The sequence below is a fragment of the Equus asinus genome, chromosome 21 (assembly GCF_041296235.1).
Source record: "Equus asinus isolate D_3611 breed Donkey chromosome 21, EquAss-T2T_v2, whole genome shotgun sequence".
In the NCBI taxonomy this organism is placed as follows: Eukaryota; Metazoa; Chordata; class Mammalia; order Perissodactyla; family Equidae; genus Equus; species Equus asinus.
In genome coordinates this window covers 93,316,994-93,344,177 of record NC_091810.1, presented here as the reverse complement: position 1 = coordinate 93,344,177, position 27,184 = coordinate 93,316,994, and the positions used below count along the sequence as shown (strand labels likewise).

The 27,184-nt window shown below is 39.0% G+C and overlaps 1 protein-coding gene across 1 annotated transcript; it reads right to left on the bottom strand.

The window, feature by feature from the left end:
- Positions 1 to 7: 7 nt before the first annotated feature.
- On the bottom strand, positions 8 to 27,184 carry CPA3 (carboxypeptidase A3). The gene is given in 11 exon segments (XM_014838583.3): positions 8 to 737; positions 9,481 to 9,565; positions 10,302 to 10,504; positions 11,525 to 11,623; positions 12,817 to 12,937; positions 14,286 to 14,387; positions 15,414 to 15,515; positions 15,620 to 15,722; positions 23,664 to 23,815; positions 26,537 to 26,612; positions 26,707 to 27,184. Coding segments are annotated over 11 exon segments (1,302 nt in total). The 5' UTR covers positions 26,778 to 27,184; the 3' UTR covers positions 8 to 549.

The following is a 27,184-nucleotide window of genomic DNA, read 5'->3' as shown; positions in this document are numbered from 1 at the left end:
ATCCACTCCTATTAAAAGAATTTATATGTAGGCAAAATATGTTTTTGAAAATTGAAGGTCATCTTTCTTAATAACAGACTTTATGAGAAGCATTAATGCTTGATTATTAATGCTAATAGAGGAATGTAGACAGTATACTTCATCAGAAACAGAAGATGCATTTTGGATTGCGTTTTATTTTTATTATACTAGCATGTGAATGATGAAGCCACATGGAAAATCTGATTCTGGAGAAACTGAAGGTTCTCATTTCTTTCCTGTGATCACTGTATATCACCTTTCAAAATACTCAAAATCATACTTTGAGCTGGGTTCGAACTTTACTTTGAGCAAAGAAAGGTAGTTAAAAGCTTTCACTTAAAGATATTTGTTAAGGTGCTACCGGGAATAAATAAAAGCAGAAAGAAATAACACAGGACTTAAGTGAGCAAGAGAGGGAGTGTTCAGGTGCCGCGGAAGCTCCATCTAGGGACAACTGAAGATGGGCCTTCTGGTGGAGAAAGGCACAGAGAAGGATTAACTGGCTTATTCCAAACTGAGCGCAATTCTTTAGGAAGTGTGCTTGAGGATATACTTGGCAATAAATTTGACAGCTAGCATGGTCTCTTTACACGTTGACTTTATCCGAGATTCTGCAAGGAGAAAACCAAATTTGCCTTTCTCTCGGAGCTCAAAGGCAAATGTGTGTTTGATGCCCAGGATGTAAGCCCAGTCTAGAGAAGAGCCTGATGTCGGGTCTGTAAAACATAAGCAGTAAATATTTAATTAGAAACAAATGCTAACATTTTTCTTGAAATGGAAATTCACTGGTGTAAAATTAGCAATAAAAACAATTATGTGTACAGTTAATTGCAGTAATGAATGGGAGTAGTGGTCTGCATAGTATAGAGTGTTGAATAAAAAATAATCTTGGCTTTGGAATCCACCAAACATTTTAAAAATGTGCTGCATATTCAACCTTACTTTTTGCTTGGGTCAGTACCCTAAATTGAGTTTTTTTCCTGGGCACACGTTGTTGCAGATGGTCTGAGCAAGTGCAAGCAGCTGAGAAAACCAACTGAAGAGGGGTCAACAGTCACTGAAAACCTACCTAGGAAAACCACGCACACAAGCTATGCAAAATTACATCCTTTCTAATAGTTCAGATCTCTTTCTAGTCAAGTTGCTAGGTTAAACTATTTTATAGTTAAAAGATCAATAAAGTTATTAAATCAGTTATTTCAAGGATGTATTTAGTCCCCTAATCCATGTTGATTTTTATGAAATTTTACTAGCAATGTTATTATTTGGTAAAAAGATAGAAAACAGAAACACACATCTAGAAGTCATATACACATAATGTTTATACAGTGCTTATAAATACTATAAATGCATTTATGTATATTTTGCTTTACATAATAAAAAATGATTTTTCTGTACATGAAATCATTTATGTTCTAGGATAAGTAATGAGTTTAACTGATATTAACATGTTAGGTTTGTAAGGTAAGAATTCAAAGCTGTGATGAAGAAAGAGAGAAGGAATATTTTGGTGGAAAGAGATAGGGTTGGCTCTTAAATTATTTGACAAATATTTATTAAACCTTTAATATTCACAGTGTACTTTATTTGGCACTGTGGAGGGTGGGTGGTGCAGGGTACAAAGATGAAGAAGATGCTATTGGTGTCTTTTGGAACTTACAATTTAGCGGAGAGAAGTCAAAGAGGCAAATCAATAGAGTTGGGCAGAACATATAGGTACGATAGGAAAGGTACAATATCTCATGAATATTTAAAGGAAAAAAGAGATTATGCTTGGTGAGGAGGATGGCATTTTATGCTCAGCACTTGCCCAAATACCACCTTCATAATGGAGGTGGTATCTGAGGAGAGCCTTGAAAAAAGGCTAGTATTTTTCCAGTAGAGATGGATGGCCAATGAACTACAAAAGGATGGAAAAGCATGGAGGCATTTTTAGGGTCCAGTAAGATCCAGTTGTATGGGAATAAATGGATCAGTGAGAGTTTGTGGGCAAAGCTCAGAAAACCTGATAAATCAGGACAAGGTGTTTTGTTTGGGAGGCAATGATAGCCATTTCAGTGCTGGACTTAGGATGGTTAATCTGGACTGGAAAGAGTAGAGACCAGTTAGGAGGTATTGTGGAATGAAAGCCTGAACTAGTGTAGAGTCACCACACTGGGAATAGAATTGAGGGCTCTACGGAAGAAACGCTGGAGTGGAAGAGTCACAGAATTTGATAAAAATGATTGAGATTTCAATCTGGGTGGCTAAAAGCAATCCACATATTATTAACAGAAACAGGAACTCGGAGAGCGTAGTGATAGGGAAAAGAGAGGGTGAAGGAAGGAAGACAAAGGATATGTTTAGCATCGATCAGACATTCAGGACAGAGCTTGGGAAAACAGATTTTGAAATTATTGGCAGGAGCATCATAGGTGAAATTGGCTTGCACACTCTCAGGCTCATTACGTCCTCTTGGTGGACTGATCCTTTTATCATTATTAACGTCCCTCTTTGTTTGCTCCGAAATTTATTTTATCTCATATTTAATACGGGCACTCCTCTTTTGATTAATATTTGCACGGTGTATCTTTTCCCAGCCTTTCAATTTCAACCTGTGTCATAATTGAAGTGAGTTTTTTGCAGTGCATTGTTGAGTCATAATTTTTAATCTACTCTGCCAATCTCTATCTTTTAAATAACGCACAGATAAATTATTGATATGAGTTAAATCTGCCATCTTATTATGTGATTTTTGTTTGTTCCCTCTGTTTTTTATTCCTCTATTTCTCTTTCGTTGCCATCTTCTTGGTACATAAACATTTTTAGGATTCTATTTTGATTTATTTATGATAATGTTTTTGAGTATATCTCTTTGAATACTTTTCTTAGTAGTTGCTCCAGGTATTACAATATACATACGTAACTTATTACAGTCTCCTGGCATCAACGTTTTATCAAGTGAGAGAGAGAAACCTTACTTGTACTTAGGTTCTTTTTCTCTTCCTACTTCTTAAATACAGTTGTCTTGAGTACTTCTCTATATACGTTGAACATCACAACAGATGGAGTTATAATTTTTGATTCAACCATCATAAGGAGAAAGTCTAGTTACCCTATCTATTCATTCATTTATAACCTAATCCATCACTCTTCCTTCCTTTCTATAGTTTCAAACGGCTTTCTGTTTTCATTTCTTTCTTATTTGGAGATCTTCCTTTAGCCATTTTTAAAGGGTACGTCTGCAGGTGACAGATTCTCTTAGCTTTCCTGTGTCTGAGACTGTTTTTATTTCCTCTTTATTTTCGAAGGATATTTTTGCCAAATATAGAATTTAGAGTTGATAGTTCTTTTCTTTTAGCCCTTGAAAAATCTTGTCTCTTCCTTTTGGCCTTCCATGGTTTCAGATGAGAAATGTGCTGTCACTTGAATTGTATTTTCCTTCTAGATTGTTTCTCTCTGGTTACCTTCAAGAGTTTTTTCTTTGTCTCTAGTTTCCAGAACTTTAATTGTGTGGCTCCACATGAGTTTGACTTTATCCTGTTTGGGTTTCGCGTAGCTCCTTGCATACATTGGTTTATGTCTTTAGGAAACTTCAGTCTCTATTTCTTCAAATCCTTTTCTCCAGCCCTACTCTCTTTCTCTTCTCCTCCTGGGACTTTGATGACTTGAATTTTGGATCTTTTGTTATTATGCCACACATCCCTGAGGATTTGCTCATCTGTTTTCAGTTTGTTTTCTCTCTTCAGATTGGGTGAATTCTATTCACCTTCCAGTTCTCTGATTCTTCCCTCCATCATACTCATCTGCTGTTGAGCCCCTCCAGTGAGTTTTAAAAAATATGTTATTGTATTTTTCAGTTCTATAATTTCCATTTATTCTTTTTTATATCTTACCTTTATTTGCTGAGATTTTCTATATTTTCATTTGTTTCAAGGCTACCTGTAATTGCTTGTTGAAGCATTTTTATGATGGTGACTTTGAAATTCTTGTCAGATAATTCCAACATCTAAATTATCTCAGTGTTGGCATCTCTTGATTGTCTTTTCTCATTCAAGCTGTGATTTTTCTCATTTTTGGTATAAGTGACTTGATTATATCCTGGACATTTTGGCTATTATGTTAAACCTTAAATCTTAGCTGAAATCTGTTTCAGCAGGCAGTCATCCTGTTGAGGTTTAGCGTGCAGGCCTGGGCTTCTTTTGTGACTTGTGGTTCCAATGACAAATATAGCTTTCAGAGCCTTTGCATTGCTATTTTGGTCTGGTGGGTTCCCCTAGTGCTGCTGGGCTCCCACTGCTCTCTGCGGGTAACTGCTGCATGGGCCAAAGGTGATTTCCCCACTGGGCCACCTGGTGCCTGTAGGTGGCAAGCGTGGACTCCAGCCTGTGAGGGTAGAGAGCACTTCCCAGATTAGGAAAGAGCCCGAAGGAAGAGGAGGGGCTTGAAGAGAGGACTTTGTGAAGTATCTGCATATCACACTATTTTTTCTTTTTGAAAATGTCTACTTTTAGAGGCAGTCGGCTGAGACAGTGTAGAAAAGGAGGAGACAAAATGAGGAGGGTTCGCTGTCCTGGAAGCCAAAGCAATGGCAAGAAGAAACGATGTCCACAGGGTCCTGTGTTGCAGGGAGTTTGTGGAGCATGTGAGCTGAAATAACTGTACTGGCTTAGTGATCAAGAAGGCTGCCATTTTTAGCTAAAGTGAGGTTTAAGTTCATTAGGAAAAAAGCACATAAAGGTAAGAGTTTAGTAGTACTGGAGGTAGAGTAAATAGGAATTGTGTGTTGCATGGTGATTTAGAGTGTGCTAGACATTTTAATAAACCTGGCCAGTTTCTAGCTGCACCAGCTCTCCATTTTCAGTTAGTAAACTATTGTGATTTCAAAGACTTAGAGTATGGCTACTCCGTTTTGACAAATTTATTTGAAATTTCTCATTAAGATCGATAGTGGTGATTGAGAATATATGTGATTGATGACTTTTCATTAATTGTGAGATGTTATTGAGTGTAATATATTTTCTTTTACGACACCATTTTTTTGTATCTTCGAAACCTTAAATTTGCAAACAAAAACTATATTAAGGCATAAAAAACTTTTTACTTGTAAGAATGCATTATTATAGAATTTAATTTGTTGAACATGCTACTTAGCCTTTTATTTATCTCCATCTGTACCCACTAAAATATGTGTATATATTTATAAAATATAATAACCATCACTTGCTAAATACCAGGCACCCTTTGAAGTGCTTTATGTGTGTTAATTCATTTCAGTAATTCCTGTCACAGCCTTATGATTCCAATACCAACTGCTGTTTCACAGAAGAGGAAACTTAGGCACAGAGAGATTAAGCAATTTGCTCAAAGACAGTAGCTAGGAAGTGGTTGAGTCAGGGTGAAACCCAGGCTGCATGTCTTCAGAGTGTGTGCTATGAAGCACTACGTACCACATGTCAATCTATAGTCCTCCCAATAAAAACTCTTCACTGAGTTCTACAAGACAAGTTTTTGTCGACATTTTCTTAATATATCAACATCAACAAATTTTTTGTCTACTCTTTTTGAGGCACGTTAGGTGCAAAGAATTTGCTGTAATACAATCAAAACAAGTCAAAATAAAACTGAGCCAAACTAGGAATCTAGTTTCAGCCCAAAGGAATCCACATACAGTGACACTGGTGATTTAATGTGTGTTTTTTAATAAAAAGTATTATTGACGTGCATTAAACATAATAACCTGCACTTTTATATCAACTCTAGATGAAAATTCTATTTGAAGCAAGAGCTGAAGCTGGAGATACACGGGCCTGAGTTGAAGTATTTTCTCTGCACTTCTGTTGCCCCTTAATATAATCTCAGCTTGAGTGTCTCTTAGTAGATATGTATTGGGTGTTGTGAGCTACAAATTCGGGTCTGGATTTTATCCTCTTCAAAATGTACAGTGGTACAGCGTGGAAAACAGTACGGGGTTGAGAAACAGGAGCTGATCTAGAAATTTTGGTGGGTGGGGAAAGCAAGAAGAAAGGCACTTTGAAGGTAACTGTTTAATTAATGGTGTGACTTACAGATTGGTGATACGAACGATGCAAGCTGTCTGGTTCCCATCAATTCAATGAGCTCTTCTTGCTAACTAGGTACTATGTTCAGTTATTTCTAAGATGGTAAAGGATTGGTTATACTGTCAATATGCAAATGTAAACATTCACAATCTTTTAACATCCATTTTTGTGCCACCCGATATCGTTGCTTTGTGGCACAGTAGTTGGTGTAGCATTTGACTCTGGTCTGGAAGGCTGATTTTTGTTCCTCTTCTGCCCCAAAGTGATATAATTCTTCTGTTTCTCCATTTTACAGTCTATAAATGAGGGATTTAGCTTAGGGCAGTGGTTCTCAACCTTAGTTTCATCTCAGAATCACTTTGGGTACTTTAAAAAAATGCAGATTCCTGGGCCCCACCGCAGACTGATGAAATCAGACTCTCTGGTGGGGGGCCTTATCGCCTGCGTGTGTTAAAACTTCCTCAGATGCGTCTAATGGAGCCAGGCTTGGGAACCACGAATGAGATCATCTCCTAGGTTTCCTCCTGGTTTCAAATTTTATGACTTTAACTTACTTGCTATATTTGCTTTGTAGGTTCAAATTGCAAACATATTTATTTTTTTCTGGAGGTCGGAGATCTCTCCACAATTTGGGTTTTAAAAATGCTCCCTCGGTTCTTTTCTTCTGTCTCCATCAAATCAAAGAGAGAAAAATACTGGCAAATGCTAGATGCTTTCCCAAACTCTGGGACTTGTTAAGTGACAATCAGGATATTGGAATGATTAAACTATAATCGTGGGATGCCCTTATTTTCTGTTCTTACCAAGTCAACCACTTTGCAAGCCCCTGCTTCTCATGGGTGTTTGATTAACATTTAATCAGATGCTTTATTGAAGCAGTCACTCCTAAAAACTTTGAATGTCTGTCAAGCTGCTGTAGCCCTGTATAGAAGAGGCAATTCTTTCTAAATCGGAATTCCTTAAAAAAACTTTGAACATAATAAAAAAAGTTTAAAATACTGCTACACAGTTGTGCAGAGTAGTAATTCCTGTCCACCCTATCCTCCCTTTTTGAAAGTGACACATGATGGCATGGAGCTATGGTGCCTTGGTTCTCTGTTCCTCCCAGTTAGAATGTAACCCCTTTGGAGCAGTTATTGTGTGCTAACTCCTCTCACCTCTCTCTCAAAGCTCTAAAGTGCTGGATTATTAGGTAGGCGCTCCATAAATGCTTGCTCATTAAATGACTGTGATGCAATGCCAGGCATAGCTCTAGTATGCTCAGAATTTGCATATATATATGCAAACATACATTGAAATTATATGTGGAAAGTGTGAGAGTAATAATCCTTTGATGTTCTAGTTGCCATTTGCAAAATTTGTTCCTGTTGGGAATCCTTTGTTCTTTGCTGTCAAGGATATCTATGTGTCTTTTCTGCTTCTGATGTAAGACTTGCTCTTTTTCAGCATCCCTGCTATTTCTCAGTATCCACCAAGTATGCTGCCATTTTAAACTGGTGTTCTAGTCTGTCCTCTTGTTCTTTATTTTGCTCAATTTTGGCCACTCACAGACATCATCTGTTTTGAAATCCTGTCATCCACTTGGACATGTAATGAACCCGTGGCACGGCTATGTCACAGCAAGATCTATTTGGATGCTGGTGATTGGCTGTGTCACTGTACTTTCTCTTCAGCCCTTTAGTGACCGGTCGATAGGTGATTGCTGATGAAGGTTCTGTAGGAATGGAACTTGTCTGTTTTTTTAAGTCATTTTTCCAATTCCACCAAAAGAGCCTCCAGTAAGTAGGCTCTAGAAGCTGTATGTGATGATGCCATTTTCAAATTCAAAGAGCAGTGGTTGAGGGTGTAGACTTTTAGTTCCAAGTTTATAGTTTTTTGCTTTGGTTAGGGAAGTGGTTTCCAAGGTGTGGCCAGGTAGAGTTATTGCAAGGAAACCATAGATTCGCGTGTACGTATTTATTTTTTCAATCCACAAGTTCTAAAAGTATAATGGAAACAAGTATGTGTGTTTGGTGGTGGTGGGGGGGTTGTCCAGGAAATGTTTAAAAGTTAAACAGCAGTCTTCATGTTAAAAATATTGGATATCATGGCTCTCAAAAGTGATGCAGGCTAAATCAAGCCTAGTCTTGTTGTGGTTTCAATGCACATTCACTACTTTCGGCTAAGTCAGGGCGCCATTTTCATTGACCAAGTTTATGGGAATTAATTCTGCTGCTGTTCCGTGCCCTGCACTGTGCCAGATATTATGTGGTCTGAGAGAAGATTGGAAGTGTAATCTTTGCTTTTGAGAAATTCAATTTTGTTAGGAAGTTAAGGTTTTGTAAGCAGTTTCATTGGGAATTTTCTATAAAGTTTGGGCCTAAGAACTTAAGCTTGGAAATGGTTTGGAGAAAAGGTGATTTTTATTAAAGTATTTCCAAACTAAGATCAGTGGGATCCTGTTACAAGAGCAGAAATGATCTCATTTCCCCCGTCTGAATTAATGGTCTTTGATTGGTGAAAACCAAAGGAATTTCTTTTCATTGCTTGAAAATAGAAAAGCCTGGTTATTTTAACCACAAAAACCAAATGAGAAAGCGGTACGCACGGTAGCTGAGATGATGGGGCTTTCCCTTTGTTACAACCTGGGACTGAATTCCAGCTCTGTACTTGTAGCTACAACTACTGCCCACCTCCTATGGGGTTGTGAGGATTAACTGAGGTTGTGAAAATCAAGGGCAAAGCACAGTGCATGACATGTAAGAAATCTAAGTCAATAATTCAAAAACACACAAAAACAAAGTCTAAAAATAGTGGAGAGTGAGAAGCGGTGCTGAGACACTACAACAAAAGCAAGAGAACCAGAACCTCATGACCTCCTTTCTTGAGCCACCAAGTAGGTTTCAGCTGAATACAATAGGAAGGGGCTGGGGGAAGGACAGGAAACTGGTTTTACAGGATCCAACTGGCTGAAACTGTTGGCCTATCCATTTTCCCACCAGGAGCTCGGGAAAAGACTATGCTTGCATGGGGACAAGGCCAAAGAAGAAAGAGTCCAATTAAAGTTAAATGGTTTAAAAGAAATTTATCGACTTCACCCCAACTAGTTCTCGTTAGTTCCTGTGAGGATAACATGGTGGAGGTGGTGGAGGTGGTGGGGAGGAACAGGAAGGGAGATGAATTAAACTGTGAAGTTGTCTTCACTTAATAACTTCTGTTGACCTGGTTCTAACCTTGTAAAAGTTCATTATAATTTGTTTCTAGAAAAGTCTTATCTCCCAAAAAGTGTGGAATCTTTCCCTTAGATTCACATATAATTCAGAATTACCTGTTAAAACTGAAGTTTAAATTAGCAATTCCAGATGTTTTAATCCTAATTTACAAATTCTATAAAAAAGAATTAGGGAAAACGACGTAGTAAATAACAGGAAAAACTTACAAATTGTTGATGCTATTGTGCCATAGATGTAGTGGGTTTCATATCGAGTTGATAGAACATTGGTGCCAATCTTTGCAACTTTGACCTGGAGAGAAAGGGAAGTTGGAGTGCAATAATAGGATACTATGTAAATGCCGTTACTTTACTGGAGATTTAAAAAAGTCAATTTTCCTGGTTATTTGGCATTTGAAGATCAAAATAAAATGAGTGATTAAATTACAAATTTACTTTCAGTAAGATACACTGTCATTGTGAAAACTTCTAAGTGTGAAATCAGTTACGTACATGCTTGTATCTCATTTTGTATTTCCACTCTTTCTTTTTTTCTTGTCTCCCTTCCTTTCTCCATCCCTCCTCCCTCCCTTCATTCCTTATGTATTTCCTTCTAAAAAACATATTCTCTCTTCTTCTTCTCAGACTTTTTTGGCTTCAGATATTTGTCTCTTTGAAAGTCAGTTTCTCTCATGTTCCTCCTCTCTGTCTTTATTGGCTCCACATTGCCATAGGACTTTCTCCACAACTGATTTTAGCATGCCAAGGGAAGAAAGGTGGTTGACTCCTCTTTAAATCAGAGTTTCTCTTCCAGAGTGGCATTTCATGACCTTTAATACACATTAGTGTTTTGTGCTGTTGTAATGAACTTTAATGGAATAGAGTCACTAAGATATTTGTACTCTAAATGAAGACTTTTTTTAGTCTATATGTATAGTGTATATAACCAAGAAATAATTTTTTTCTTAATAAGTTTAGTTGCTGTGTAAGAACAGACTGAAAGCCAATGGTGGTGTCAATGCATAAATCATAGACATTTCTCTACATACCAGGTCCTCATGGTTAGGTGGCAGTTCTGACATATATCCAAAGGGAAACAGTAGCATCTGGGAGTAGGAATGGAATGTGATGTAGGCCTCGATTGATTTCAGGTGGCATCGGATGAAGTCAGTGGCAGCTTTGGTTTCTCTCTCGGACTCTGGTGCAGGGCCCCGATAGGTATCTGCACGTGGGTCCTTGGTGTTAGGAGGAGCCGCAGAGGACATGGATGGATGAGATCACAATCTGCTCCTCATCAGTACAGCCCCACCTCTTCCCACGGAGATTCACAAAATGTTTCAAACATTTTAGTCTCAGGTTTGCAGCGCTGTCTCAATGTCTCTGGTGTCACAGTCTCAGCAGATTAACTTTGTACAGACAACTCAGAGTGTAACAGACCCAGCCCACTGGAATATTTTAACCTTGTTTGTCCCCCCCACCCCCCTACCCCGCCCCCGTTTCCCAGGGTCGCAGGAATGATACATTAGAGGCAGCCACAGACCTGGAGCCAGAAAGAACCCAGTTCCAATTCAACCCAGGCTGTAACTCTCTGGAGACTGGTGCAAATTACCTTCTTTGAGCCTGAGTTTCTTCAACCTATTTCAGCAGGCGGCTCTCAATTAGGCACAGCTGCTATTATCACAGTCATCATGGTAGACTAGAATTAAAGGCCGAGGTGGCATTTTCAACAAAATTATTTAAAGGAAAAATTTATGAATGGAGCAGTGGTAATTTCTCCTTGAATGCACGTAATGATAAAGTCCTATTTGTGTAGCAACTGTAGTGCCGTCTGAGGAAGCAGGCCTCTGCTTTCACTGCCTTTCCATGAAAGCTTTTCACTTGCTTTGCCCCAGATGTTTCTTTTCACTAAACATCTGAAGAACTGGTGTATGTTGGTTTTAACCACTGGTATTTCTCAACTTTTATCAGGCCAGGAAGAGGAGGGACCTGAGACCTCTCTTCAGATTATCTGAATTATTGTGCATCTGGATTGTGCCTGATTTAGCAAGCTAGATATATTAAATAAAAGATGGTTTGATATACAACCCCGCTACCTACTTCCTCCCATACAACGAAACATTCATAATACTTCTGCGATAGTGATGATCATCTTTCATTTTTTAGATTGGAAAATTAATACCTATCTTTACTGAAATAAGTAGGTGGTTTAAATAAATTTGGTGTCTAAACACTCTTTTTAGCTATTTTCCTTGAGATCAAGTCAGCTACTCACAGTTCCATGAGACATCAAAGTTCCTGTTGAGGTCAGTGCCGATGCATTGGGAGTCCTGGTTCTTGGAACGATTTTTTCTCCACATGCGGTTCTGCAGGACTGAATGATGGAAGCGTTTACACCAGATCAGTTTGCGTTTTTCAATTTGATCATTTCATATCCTCTTTGCAGTGTCTACAGCTTTATTTGAAATCTATCTAGTTAACCTGAGGCCCTTTATTATGAAGAAAAATATATTGTTTTCTTACAACTTGTAATATTTTCAGAAATATTCCTTTTTATATTAATATTCTAAGGCTTTGATAAAATAATTCAGTTAGTTTTAAAAACTGTTGATTAGTTCTCAGTATTAGATAATGATCAACGATGTTCTGAAATTACCTATAATTTAAATTATAACTTCATTACATCTTTCACTATTTATAGATTCAGATATAATACAGGTCAAATTGTGACTGTTGGGGCATAATTTTCAGAAAAGAACTTGATGTGATAGTATCCATCTGAAAGTGCAGTATTAATCTTATTTAGCAAGAGCAGGACCATAAAGCATCCTGTTAAAGACAGACAGACAGATGTCTGTGTCACTCTTTTCAGTTGGCCCTCTGTATCCCAGAGTTCCGCTGATTCAACCAACTGCAGATCGAAAGGCCTGCGATGGTTGCATCTGTACTGAACACGTACAGACTTTTTTCCTTGTCATTATTCCCTAAACAGTGCAGTATAACAGCTATTTACACAGCATTTACATTGTATTAGGTATTATAAGTAATCTAGAGAAGACAAAGTATACGGGAGGATGTGTGTAGGTTATATGCAGATACTAAACCATTTTACATAAGAGACTTGAACATTTGAGGACTTTGGTATCCTTGGGGGACCTGGAACCAATGTCCTGGGATACTGAGGGATGACTGTATTTATTTTTTGATGCAATTATTCCACCTCAAATTCTGTCCCATCTTGATGGAATACAATGACTTTTGCTTTGAGGTCAATGTGTTTGTAATGTCTTTAAATGGCTTTTATTCTTAGTTAGAATATGCTTCTGCTATATCATATAACATAAATTTCCTTTATAATTATTTTTCCACATTACTAGCTTCCGCAGCAAAAATTTCATATTATTTCAAGGACATCTATGCAACCAGGAAATCATGCTTGCCTTAGTCTGAAATATACTTTTCTGTATTGGACCAACTGGTTACCCAAACCTTAAACTTAAGGTATAACAATCAGTGTGCATTAAAGTCAGTAAACAATATATTATCTAGATGCAAACAAGAGACTACAGAGCAGTATCTGTGTCCATGACCAAATATATCCATCAACGTTGAACACGGGAAGAACATAAAAATTCATTCGGTCCAAGAGTTTGGTCATAATTTTGTTTTTTCCATAAGTTTTGGTTGCCTGTAGGGGTAGGAAAAAAATTAAGCTATTAGTATAAAGTTTAGCTACCATGTGGAAAGCTGTGGTTACAATAGTAATAACTGCCACTCTGTAAGTCATTTGCCCAAGGTCACATGATTTCAAACGTATTTCCCTTAAACTGCATGAAAATAAGTGACCTATATGGATAACAGAAAAAAATGACACTTATTCAGACTAGTGAAATTAATTTAACTGAACGTTCTTTAAAGGATCATTTAATTAATGAGATTTGTGGCATTCCAAATGTAGCATGCAAGATATGTTTCATAGAAAAATGGAGGCCACATGAAAAATTAGCAGTACAAGTTGTTTTTAATGGATTCTTTCCTTCACATTCCTTAGGTAAATATAGATTGAGTCTGTAAGCATAGGAATATGTTAATATTGGAGAGGATTAATACATTACTTATAAATAGGATTAAACAAAATATGCTTTGTTACTAAGAAACTCAAACCATCTAGAAATTGACTGATCCACATTTTTTCTCACATCTAGCTAAAATTTCTCTAGTTATCTGGACTTAATGTGGTTACCTAACATCTCTCTCATCATTCTTGGAAATCTCTTCCAGACGCATGTGTACTGGAGCCAAGAGATCTCACATAGCCCCACGATGGGTGTTCCTTTATGGGTTGAATAAGGGGAACTCTTGGGCCTCAGCTGGAACAGCTAAAACAACCACAAGGATAAGACAGTTCTACTGGCAGATTCGTTCCTAGTGGAAGTACCCATGCCCAGAAAGCCACTGTCACACGTATTCCATCAGCATGTTGTATACAAAAGCTGCAGAGAGAGAAAGTTAAAAGATAGTAGGAGTCAGAATACAATAGAAATAGAATGAGAAGAATAGTAAATTTATAAATTGGATTTACTTTTTTTAAAAAAGTGAGTTAATTTTCATTTGGAAATGAAATTTAAATATGAAAATTCCAAGTGCATATGTGGCCAATGAAATCTCTAAATAGGAACTAAAGTTCTGGGCTTTGAGCGCACTGAAGAAAGGCCACGTTTGTAGGTTGTAATATTAAGGTGGTTTCAGATTTTCTATACTTAACTATAGGGAAAACTCTCAAATTATAAGCCAAACATTTTCTTTTAGTTTTATAAACTGTCAGCTGGAGTTCAAGAAGTTTGAAGGAAGGTGTCAATTTTATAAAAACTGCAACGATGAGTAAAATCCAGAGCATTTATTTCCTGACAGCACCAAATGTGGACTCTTCTAGTTAAGTGGAGCTGCACTGGTTTGGAAAGGGGTGTTGCCACTCAGCGAAGTGCTGGAGACTTGACAATCAAAGGAGAATTGTGAGAGTGTTCCGATTCACTTACCTGATAGACAGACCACTGGCAGAAGGCTGGGGAGATCCATTCTCGTGCATGAATGCCACAATCCATAAAAATAGCCTTCCTTCTTTCATCCTTTTTCCCAATCTATTTAAAAATAAAGTTGAGATATTATTTTGCATGATCTCACACACTGATCCTTTGTTGTCCAATAACTCATTCACATTCTCAAAGCAGCGCTTTCCCCTGTCTCCTGTGGAATGAGGAACTGTGCAAGCATGTATTATTCTCAGGGAAGACCAGGGCACATATCCTTAAATGTCTATACATAATTCATCATCTATTACATAGTATATTTTTCAAACATTTTTTCCAGTACAGAGTTGCTTTATAGGGTTTTTTAAAAAAATCACAATCCATTTTTTTCTTGTTGCTAACATCCACTGGTCTGAGAAATAGTTTATAATATTGCTTCTGCTTCTGTCATTTCCTTTTTGTTTTCTGGCTTCATAAACTGGAGATGGTCAGCCTGGATATTTAGTTTGTAGTTGTGTTTGCAGTGGGGAGGAGGAATAGTGGCGGAATATTTGAAGGGCTGTCATTTTGGAGAGAATTTAGGTTCATTTTGGGGGGTTGGACGGAAGGAATGGATGGGAGTTCAGGGGAAGGAAGGGCTTCTGGGTTACGAAGGGGCTGCTTCAGGGAGCAGTGGCTTCGGATGTACAAAAACCCAGCAGCAGCTGAATGACAATTGTCAGCTCCGTTAGAGAAGGGAATCCCCCATCAACACGAGGTTAAATGCCTCACTTACAATTCTAGGATTCTTAAGTTTATCTTTTCTTCATGACATTTTAGTCATCAGTTTCACTGAATTGAATGGATGGAACCTGTTTTATACACCAGGGACATCATAAACTCTTGTAATAAGGATACAGGATAAGATATTTGTCTGCATGTGTCCTCTGTGTCTAACATTGTTTATTCAGGGACTGTCTTGGTTCTACCTAAAACCACCCGTCACTTCTATTCTTGAGTGGATGTCTAGAGCTTAAATGTCCTTCAAAAACTAAGACTTTTTATTGTCTCAAAATTAGCTAGATGTGTCACAAAGTAGCTTTTCAATTCATGTTTTTCAACAATAATAAGAATCAGTAGTTCTTGAATTATTTTTACCTTGAGAACATATAGTGGGTTATCTTCAGCAGTAGTTCCAATTTTAATATGAGAAACCATTTCAGGACGCTTATGCACCATTTTTTCAGTCTAAGCAACAATCTTAAGAGCAAAACCAATTCGAGGAATTAGAATAAAAGAAAACTAAATGACAACAAATGTTGAGGATCACTCTTGTTTTGAAGCACAGGCATTTTGTACTGTACCTTGTCCCAGGTATTGTATTTTGCATAGCTGTGCCTGCCTGGGATATCTTATTTAACATCAAACTGCTTATCAACCTCTTCTTGTAGATCATGAATCAAGATTCTGTTTGACAGGGGATTGATAAAATACACACTTACTAAGAAAGAAAATCACAGTTATTTTTCACTTGCAGAAATGTTCTCTTCATTCGTCTCTCAGATCAAGTTGGCCCTGTTTCTTCATTATTCTCTAGCCATCTCTTTTAGATGTGTCATGTGTCTGGCTTCAGATTTCCCATTTATTTAGAGCTGTGCTATCCCATGGCAGTCTCTAGCCACATATGGCTCTAGAGCACTTAAAATAGGGCTTGTCCAAAAGCAGAGATTGCTGTGCGTGTAAACCATACACTGAATTTCGAAGACTTAGAATAAGAAATTATGTAAAATATCTCACTAATAAGTTTTATATTCATTACATGTGGAAATATATTTCAGCATGAATATACTGGGTTCAATAAAATATATTGCTAAAATTAATTTTGCCTGTTGCTTTTTACTTTTCTGATGTGGCCACTAGAATATTTAAAATCACACACGTGGCTTGCATTATACTGCTACTGGGCAGCGCTGATCTACCGTCACACCCCATCTTTCTCCAAAGTGCACACACATTCACACACACACAACACAGGCAACAATGTGTATTCTTATGCACATCCTTTATCATTTCAGACTTTGAGAGCTGGGAGAAAGTTGAGTAACAACAGTAATAGTAAGCACGCACTTAGCACTGGTCATTGCTCTAACCACCTCGTGTACATTAACGTGTTGAATCTTCACATGAGATTATTATCCTCATTTTACAGATGAGAAAACTGAGGCACAAAGTGTTTGAATAGCTTGCCCATGGTTTACAGAGCTAGAAAATGGTTAGGCTGGTTTGGAGGGGGCGAAATAAGATGCAGGAAGAATTGCTGGGAAGCTAATGTTGGGGAGCAGAAGCTTATGCCTCTACCCTCTTCTCTATTTTCATCTCTTCCTGAGTCGTCTCGGCATCTCCTTGAGTCCCACGGCTCTCATGGCAACCTGACTGTAGCATGTTTGTGTCTCCAGATCTGGCCTCTCTCCTGAACCTCCCTCTCCCCTTCCTCTTCCTTGCCTCTCCCGTGGCTGCCACAGCCAACTGCCTGCCTGACACTTTCACTTGGACATCCATGTGTTTAGTGTGGGCCAGGTTGGGAATTTGAATGCAGGCTTGCCTGACTTCAAGATTTATGTTTCAAAAATACCATGTGTCATCGTGTACACAAATACTTTTGTATGCTTTGTCTGTTTTGGGATTTTCTATGGTGCTCCATTAGTCTGTTTTCGTACTCTTGCGTAAGAACCAAACAATATTTAATTATAGTTTTAATATTGAATTTTAACATTTCACAAAGTGTCTATTCTTGCTTTCAAATTTTTTGAGTAGTTTCACCTGTTTTTAATGAATGTTTTTGTCAGAATCATTTTAGAAATTATTATAAAATGGGCTTTTGATTAGAATTTTATTAAATTATGTATAAATTTGAGAAGAGTCTTGTTAATAATGAACCATCTATAGCTGTCTTTTTGATTCCTCAGTAAAATTTTGTATATTTTGTTTATTCAGATTTTTTTTATTAGTCTTATGAGTGGCTTTCTTTCCACTAAACATTTGAACTGGTTATTATTCATATATTAAAAAATATATTGCTTTGGTTATACTTATCTATTAGCCACTTTATTAGTTTAAAAATTATCTTTTTACTTCTAAGGATTTTATATTTATGTCTTTTGGGTTTTCTGTGTAGTTATTTCTTCTGCAAAAAATTATATTTTCTACTTTTTTTACAATAACTGTTTCTTTTTTTTCCTTTATTGCATTGGCTAAACTCTCTGAACAATGGAAAATAATACTGGTGAAAGAGGGCGTTCTATTTTTTTTCTGGTTTTAACAAGAAAACCTGTCTTTCACCATGAGTATAATGTTGATTGCCATTTTCAGATTAATATGACAGTATCTATTGATATGATCAAATCACCACTGTCCATCCATGTACAGTGGCATTAAAATGTATTATTAGATCCTTTAATATGTTAAATATTATGTTACAGCCATAGGAGATATACAAACACTCTCACAAAAAGCCTCGTTCATCTTATTTTAGATACAGTTATAAAAAGCTTGTCCAACCTAGAAAGAATGCACTGGACATAGGGAAAATGACTCACAGGAAGCAAGCCTACTCTCAGTATGTGAGAGCTGACGGCAAAAAAAGGAAAGTGAAATGACACAGAGAGAAGGATTTAGCACACCTGGGGTCAGAGGTCCCTTGATGTAAGTCCAAATCACCCAGCATATTCTGGTAACTTAAATAGCCCTTGAGGATATCACTCTCTTACAGCACATATGAAAATTCATGTTGATAATGATAATCCTGAAGGTAAACAGTATTCAATATATTCTATTTTGCAGGGTAAGGAACTGTGGCTTATGATGAAAGTACTTCAGTGAAATACTTACAATAGGGAATTTTTTGAAGTTCTACTCATCTGAACAATTTCCTTATTTGGATTATCTCAATTCCTGTTGACTTCATGTAAAACATGGCATTAGTCTACTTTTGTTGATGAGACATATGTATTTTCCTTCTGTCAGCAGTGAGTCCTATGTAGGAAGATGTTGCCTACTTTTTCATTCTAGTAGGACAGGATCCTGCACTCTTTCACCTCCATAAATGCTGTCAATTAGGGCAGTAGTGATCTAGTGGGGAGAGGCTCTGTGGTCAGACATTCTTGGGTTCCAACCCCAGTTCGGCTACTTAATACTTAATGTGATTTTTGCTGGGTTAACCATCTCTCCGAGCCTCAGTTTACTCATTTTTACAATGGGACTAAACATGCCAGCCAGGATTGTGGTGAGGATGAAATGAAGTGAAACGTGAGATGTACTTGGCGTGCCATAGGCACCCAGTGAACCTCAGGATAATAGTGAAGATGAGTCACAAAACTGACAACCGCTTCACATCTGAACGTGTCTTCAAACCAGGCTTTGATGGTATGTAGCTGTTCAACACTGATTCCTTCAATTTCTTATGATAATGAGCTGTGACAGTGTGGCACCCACTCTACTTGTCGGTTTCTTCCTGCTGATTGACTGACTGACCTGAGTTTGGAGGCAGAACATAAACGAGGTGTACTCCTAATTAGAGTTTATTTAGCACATGAGACCGAGTACTGCTCATGAATATTGATTCCCATTAACAGCACTGACAAGCACATTATTATGCACATTATATCTAACTCATTGTATGCTTGGCTTTTGACTTGCGATAAATCTGGGATTTCTAAGAAAAAAAATTGTGACAACAATTTTGGAATCAGTTGGGGCATGTTGCACTAAAACTCACCCAAAGCCTGAGAAGGTTGGAAATTATATTTTGAGTGGTCATTACAGACATCATTATTTTAAGCTCTAAAGAGGGCACGTGGCTTTTGCTCCACCTGCGTTAATAGAAGTAGAGGAACCAGACAAAAGAGAAGTTTTATGGTTCCAGAGGTTGATTCCTACTATAAGGCAGTATTAATTAGTCACAGGAAGCTCATATCTAAGAATATTTTTAGACTTACACATATCAGTTTAGCTCTTGCGATAATAATAGGAAAGGAAAATTGTATCAGCTGAAATACAACCTTTCCACAAGTGCAGCTGCATGAGGACATCAGAATGGTGCCAGATTGTTGCTGATAGGGACTAGAAATTAAGCCTAAGGCTGGAAATTAAGAACTAGGGCCAGATGTTATTTTCATGAGCCCTTCCACTAACCAGCAGCCAGGCTTAAGCAGATGAAACCAAATTACTTTCTCTTGAATATTATTTTAGCACTCCAAGTTTGCTTAATTTGTTAAAAAAAATTCCTAAATTTAGGTGAAAGGGTAAACAATTATCACTGAGGATTTAATGATGTAAATGGCTAATGTTTGTTGAGTCTTATGTGCTGGGCACTCTGCTCAGCACATTATTTATATTTTATCAGTTAATTTTCATGTGAACACTATTAATTGGGTACCATTATCACCTCCATTTTTATAGGGGTTGGGTTGATTTCCAAAGTTGACGCAACTGATAAAATACACAAGTTGACATTGGAACCCAGAGACGTCTGACTTCAGAGTCCTAGCTGTGAACCATTGCACAACGCCTCCATCACAAGGAGTGAAATCCTCGGGTGCTGGCATCAGACCCATAGTCTTCTTAGTCTACTGAGGCTTGTGCAAAGTTTGCGCGGTTGATCAGCTCTCCTGGAAGCCTGCGTCCCAAGGTCAGGGAGCAGGAAACAAGTTCAGAGAAGAGGCAAGATGAGTCTTATTTTGACAGCTTCAAGTCTCCCTCCCTCTGCTGCTTTTAGAGAGTAACAAAGAAGGAACGGAATACCGTGGGCCACGGTGTGTGACTGCTATAGCCTCTGGTGTGTGTACCTGCGGTCGCAAGGGATGTTTCAGAGAAGCGGAGTCATTGTTATAGTGCTTTATACACTGATCTGGACCCCGTGTCTCCATGCCCACATTCCAGCAGGACAGGGGCCACTCAGAAAGCATGATTTCAGGTTTCCAAAAGATCTCATTTGTCCCCAGTAACTCCCTAATTGGGTTACTGTGTATCAAACTTGGCCCTTACTGACATGGATTTCTCAACGTTTGGGGCATACTTCTGGGTTGGATAATAAACTTTAAGGCACTAATTTATTCAGTAGGAGGAAACGGGAGCATCTGGTGGTAGCCTCTAGTGATCCCCTGTTGCACAGTGTGCATGTGTGTGTGTGCGTGCGCTCATGTAAGCGCATGTATAAATGGTCTTTCCTCCACGTGCAATAACAGAAGTGAAGGAACCAGGCAAAGAGTGATTTATGGTCCCAGTCAATCTTTAAGAAACCCCTACGAAACACCATTTTAAAGAGGAAGAAAATGAGGTGGAGAGAAGTTAAGTAAACTGTCAATGTTAAAAATACCTAATGCATGGCTTAAATGGAACTGGACCCTGACAGCTTCGCTCCAGAATCCACATTCTTACATACCACACTCTTCTGCTTTCCACCGTGACCAACATCTCATTGACGTTTATAGCAGGTGTCAATATATCTGTTTTACTCTTGGGCAAGTAACATATAAAAATGTGGAGCAGAAGGAAAAATAAATGGTTTGAGACATTAGAATGACTTATTTCATTGAAATACTTATTTGATAGGACCATGTATATCCTTGGAATATGAATATGTGTCTGACTGAACATTATTAGGTCGTTGGACATTAATATGAAGTGTTGATGAATCCTGTGTCAGTTTGGTGTGGATCTCTTTTCCATTTCCCACATAATCTTATGTGGATTTTAATAAGATTTTACTCAATTGTATCATTTGAGTTTTACTATTATATTAATATTTGTTTTCTGAATTACTTTTCATTAACACCTCTTTACTTTCTAATTTTAACTTTTGATAAAAGAAAAGATAATCTAAAATGTATCTAAGATACAAATATCTAAAATTTAAAAAATGAGCAAAAACACTAGGGTTTTATCTGCTGAATCTGGATCTGGCATCTGGCCCTTCAGGCTCGGTCCAATGGATGGACGTGCTCTCCTTTAGACATTTACTCAGCAGTCTGTTCAGGTTGGTTAGTATATCCACATGATTTCCTTTTGGGGCTTGGCCTTTTATGACTTTGTAAAGGTGTAAATAAAAAGGAGCAACCATACTACTTTAGAATCAAATCTGTCTTAGCAATTTAATTTTATGAAAATTAAAAGAATATCACGCACAGATGCTTTAAACTAAATAGTGGTTTATATGCACTGTCTAGTGAAGGGTGTCTAAGCAAACCAGCCTCCTACTGTGGCTTTATCCACACTGGTGCCTGGGTCCAAGCAGATGTTTCTGTTCTTAGAGACCTCTTCTCTCACTGACTGACACCAAGCAACACACGTAATTAATACGCAAAGAAAATTATCTATATAATTAGTACTTGGAGACAAGATTTTGAATAGTTCTTGTCTGCACAGATCACTTTCCATATTTATATTTCCAAGGAAGGTAACTATCTATGTGGCTTTCCCACAACTGTGGTTAATTTGGACCAATTTCTAGAAATCGTGTTCTAATTAGATAAAACTAATTTTTACAGGTAGTTGAACACTTTGGTTCTTGCTGTAGATAGCATGGAGGCATCTTGGCGTCGAAGATACGCCATTGTGAGGATCTGGAGTCAGCCCTCTGTTTGGGTCAGAATCGTTTCAGGCTGGCAGAGGCCGAGAGGACCGAGGAGGAAAGAGGGCTGACGGGAGCTTTGTGATGGACTAGAAGGATGTCAGCTGCCTACCTGGGTGTCTTCTGTCACAGTGACTTATTCCACTCTCCACTCTTATTTCAAACAGCTAGCTTTTTGTCTACATTACCAGGATATGCAGGAAAACATAATGCTTTGTTTTTACCCTGCTGTTCAAACTAAATTATACAAAATTGGCAAGCTACAATTTATTTTAGTTTGGGCTGGATACTTAGTAAGAATTGGTTGATCACAGGAGTGCCGGCAGGTTTTTTTCCTACATTAACCGAGAAAAGCGAAGAGTGTGATAACCGAGGCACACATCTGGGAAGCCTGACAGTGAAGGGAATCAAGAGACGCAGTCTCGGGGGTGTACAGAGTGGGGGACGGTTTCTCTCACGAGAAAGAATCAAGACGTCACCTGAACCTTAGTATAAGCAGGGTCCATAGTGTATGACTCATTTCCGCTATTTTGGAGGTACATTTATAAAGTGTCTATTTCTAATTTTAATGGTGCAATTTATAAAAACACAGAAAAACACAAATCGATACATTAATTAAAACAGGCTAAATGCAGTATAAATTAATCTTGAATACGTTCTCCCCATTTATTAACTTCTACGTTTGCTTCACAACTCTCCTGAAACCACAGTAAAAACAAAGACAGAGATCAACAACATCACAAATAATAGTCTGCTACTTTTTAAGCCATTAAGCCATGAACAAGAATGTTGTTTGTCTTCTGTCTTAGGTGTGTCTTTGCTTAATTTCAGTAAGAGTTTATATATATTAAGGATGCTGTAGTAATACCATAAATACAATCAAGTCAGGATGAGCAGCAGTAAACCCCGCTCTGCAGTGTGACATATGGGATCTTGGTCTCCACCAGCAGAAGAAGGCCTTTTCAGTTACAGCACTGAGTTAGTAGCAGAGGCATGAAATAGCAAGTTGGAAAGAAAGCACTAGTGCTGAGCAGTGTTTTGAGGGGGACGGGTGTCAATAAAGGGGACGCCTGGGGTGACAAGTGCTGGGGAGTTAACACAGGACCCTTCAGTACATCAAATGCTAAATGTTTGAAAGTGTAAAAATACATTTTGTTTTCTACATTACGCATTGATTTGTGATAGTCATCGCTGGGCTCCCTTCTTGCTCGCTGCCCCAGGGCCCAGACTTGCATGGCCCATGGACGGGGCTCAATAAATTCTAATTTCCCCTATTTCTCTATGAGGCCACAATGATTCATTTCGGCATCTTTGGTCATTCAGAATTCTCTCCTCTTGCATGTAAGTCTTATTCTACTGCATTGCTTTTGTTTTCTCTGAGGAAGAATTTCTTCCATTAGAATTATTTATTTATTATATATTTTACATTCCCATATCTCTGACTTAAAGATGAATTCTCCTTTGATGTATCTGGAGAATTCAAATAGAAGCATGTGGTGCTGGTGGTCACCAGCGTGGCTAGCCATCCGTGCCTGCTCGCGTGCACTCTGTCCTTACTAGGGGCTGATGTTTGGAGGTGGCAGATGTAGGTAGTTGTCATTCTTGCAGATCAGAGCACACAGAAGATGGAAGTTGAGTGGCCAATATAAGCAGGCCTCAAGAGTCTGTCAGGAAGGAACTGTAAATTTTATCTCATAGATAGAGCTTTTGTTTTTTTGGCCCAATTAAAAAATAGTACTTCCCTCGCAATTTCAAGACTCCCCAAACTTTAAGTATCCAACACATTTGAACATTTTCATAGGACTTATTTATAGTGCATTTTATTTTGGTCCAAGGCAGACTGGATGGCTTGGGATTCATTTTCACCAACTCGGAAATCCACCGTCATGTTAGCAGCTACGTGGTGGGTGGCATCTGGATACCAGAAGTCAAGCTACGGAGATGAGTTCAGTGTTAGCCACAATTGTTTATTTGCTCATCCAACACATATTTATTAAGAAATGATTGCATCATACGCCACAAAAGGAATTTGGGGTTCAATGTGACTAAGGTATGGATCCTTCTCTTAATAAGCTTATGAGATTTTTGCAAATATATTTACGAATTGCTGAGTATTAGGGAGTGGGAAAGAAACCATTTGTACTGATGACTTTTTCAGGACATAGTATCTAAATATGTGTATCTATATATCTCTATATAAATGTATATAGTATCTATATATCTATACGTAAATGCAAAAAGAATGAGCAGCTTTTGGTTAATCTGTTTGTTTTCATCATCTTGGGGCTAATTGGGGTTGTTACAGAATTGAGTTAGCCAAAACAACTGTCTCTCGTTGGGAATATAGATTAAATATCCCCCCACCCCCGCCCGAGTCAGGCCTCAAAACCAGATGTCCTGTGAACTCTGGAATTCCTGGAAGGCTTGTGTCTAACAGAAGGCATAATCTCCAGCCTTGTCATTTTTCTAGCAGTATGTCCTTGGGCAAATTACTAAAACTCTTAGAGTTTCAGTCCTCTCCCCTAAAAAATGGGGCTAACAGGACTCCATTGGGACTGTCATGAAGATTGTGAAATGGGTATGAGGTCTGGGACATTCAGGCATTTAGCAATGCTGATTCCCTTCTCTTTCTCTTCTTCTAGCTGAGAATTTCAGAAATTTGGTGAATGAGCCCGGAAGGATAGCATTCAGATTAAAATAACTTTGAGAAGATTCCAATGCTTGTTGTTCTTCAAAATTCACACTCAACTATGAAAACGAATGAAGTACCACTCCCCAGCCTGGAAAGTGCGAAGGAGGTACTCAATTTCCACCCATCACACCAAGCTCGTGGGCGTGCCCAAGTCTACCTGGCTGCTTCGTAGTTGAATCTTTCTCTACCTCTGGGTCAATCGATTATGTGCCAGTATGAGGCTGCTATGAACCAACCAATATTTATTGGTGTATTTTGATCAAAAAGCTACAGTGTGAATTGGACGTAAGAGAGATGAGTGTGATTTAAAGGCGAGTTAGGCGAGGCCGTCTCATCACAACAGCAATTTCTCTGTTGTAACAGGGCCATGTGGAGCAAGAGTGTAGGGCTCAGGGAACTTTCATGAGAGCTGGGTGCTGTGGTCGTAGAGGCTAATAAAGGACTCATGAGAAGCAAGAAGTTGAGTGTGGGAGACAGAGCACGTATGCATTTCCAACATGCTGACCAAAGCCAGGGGCGAGCACTGGGTGTTCTAAGCACACAAGAAGCAATCCAAACAGGGTGATGAGAATTGGTGGACAGAGAAGACTCCTGCCAGAGACACCATCTGCGTTGGGTCTTGAAGAGTAAGTATGAGCTAGCCAAGTCAAGAGGGAAGCACATTCCTCATGAGAAAAGGTGTGTGGGCCAAAGTGGGTGAGTCTTTGTTGTTCAAGGGGTGAGAAAGAGGGTGGGGGAGCAGGAGACTGCAGAGGCTGGCAGGCTGGCCAATCATGGGCTCTGAGTGCCACACCAACACCGACAGAAAGTGCATCTACAGTGTTTGTTATGGCCAGGCCTGCTTCTAAGCGCTACCCAAATATTAGTTCACTTAGTCTTTATAATAACCTTAAGAAGTAGGTATAATTATTATCACCATTTGATGGAGGAGGAAATTGAGACGCAGAAAGGTTAAGTAACTTCCCTAAGGCCACAGAGCTGGGATTGGAACCTCTGAAGACCACGCTCTTTCCATACGAGGCTGCCTCTCATTAAAAGCTTCAAATGGAGGAACACAACCATCAGGTTTGAGAGGGAGCAGGCAGGGTGTGGGCGGACTGGGCTTTGTGGGAAGGAGGAGCAGAACCCGGAGCGCCAGTTAAGGGGCAACTGAACTCTTCCCAGGAGAAGGTAGGGCAGCACGAACTTGGCAGTGGCAGGGGCAGGGAGAGGAAAATAGCGATTTGCACAACATCTGGCAAGTAGAGTGGGCAGAAGTTTTGACTGATTCGCTGTGGAGACAAGGGTGTGCGTGATTCTAGTAAATCCCAGATTCACTTCTGGGCTTGAGTCTGATGTGTAATCTTGGTCGTTTAATTACTGTCTTTGAACTTCAGTTCTTCTGTTTTAAACGGGTTAAATTATGACACTGACATTGAGAATCTCTTAGCGAATCTGAAATGGTATATGTCAGGTGGCACAGTGCGCCTTTTGTGTAGGAGCAGCTGCATAAATGATAAAACGATCACGTCGGCCCGTTGGATTTGGAAGGACTGATCTAACTTTAAGGGTTTCCTTTTAAAATGGACCTGCTCTTGGAAGGGTCACATCTTGCTGTTGTCAGCCAGGTGGTCCTTCATGTTACCGGTTAATACTTTAACAGAAATTGTGCCACCGGTGAGGGTGAGGGTGGGAGCGAGCAGCATGGCGCCGGCAAAGCACCAGGAATGGCCCCTTGTGTCACAGTGTCACCCAGAAAAGGCTATTTCTTGCAAAGCTTTTGAGAGGGAAAGCGGAAGTGGTAATCTTGGGAAAAAGCAAAAAAGGGGGAAGTATTGGTGATGGGCTGACTTATCCAGGCAGCTCCCCCTCCTTCCCTTATCTTTGTCTTTCATAGCTTCGTGGACATTAAACCTAAAATAAAAGAGAAGCAGCTTTCAGAGAACAGGGAGAAAAGATAAAATATCCCTCTGAATGCTTTACCTTGTTGGTTTTGGCCAAGTCCTTTATGATGTTCGCTTGTTCTTCATCCTGGGGCTTCACTCAGAACACCTTCTCCCTTTGAGAATGCAAAAGATGCAAAGTGTGAACTGTCAGGACTGTTCCTCAGTCCTCCTCCCACCCAGAGCCGGAGCACAGGTGGTGGCATTTACCTGTCAAAGCGGACAGGAGAGATGGCGAGGGCGGCAGCGATCAAGCCCATGGGGGGCAGGAGGAGCCGCATGGTTCTCTGCCCGCCCCAGACCCTCTGCCAGTTTTATGCCTCAGCTCTTATCTGGAGGTGGAGCTGATTTCCTCTTAGGGGTCTGGTGGATGAAATGGTTTTCCCCTCATGTTTTCTAGTTGGGGAGGGAGGAGTGGGGTGGCAATACTAGCACTAAATGCCCATTTCATGGCAGGCACAATGTCACACTACTCATATACCTTTTACAATAGGGAATATCCCATTTTACAGATGGGATGGGAGGCAAATTCCATTTTTAGTGAATAACTTGCCCAAGGTGGCGTTGCCAGCATGTTCACAGAGCTGGATCTGACCCAGTTCTTTGTTCTAAAATACTACTCTACCACATGCTGGAACTGAATGACGGAAGGAATCAGTTTGAATTTGCACTTGGAACCTGAATTTGG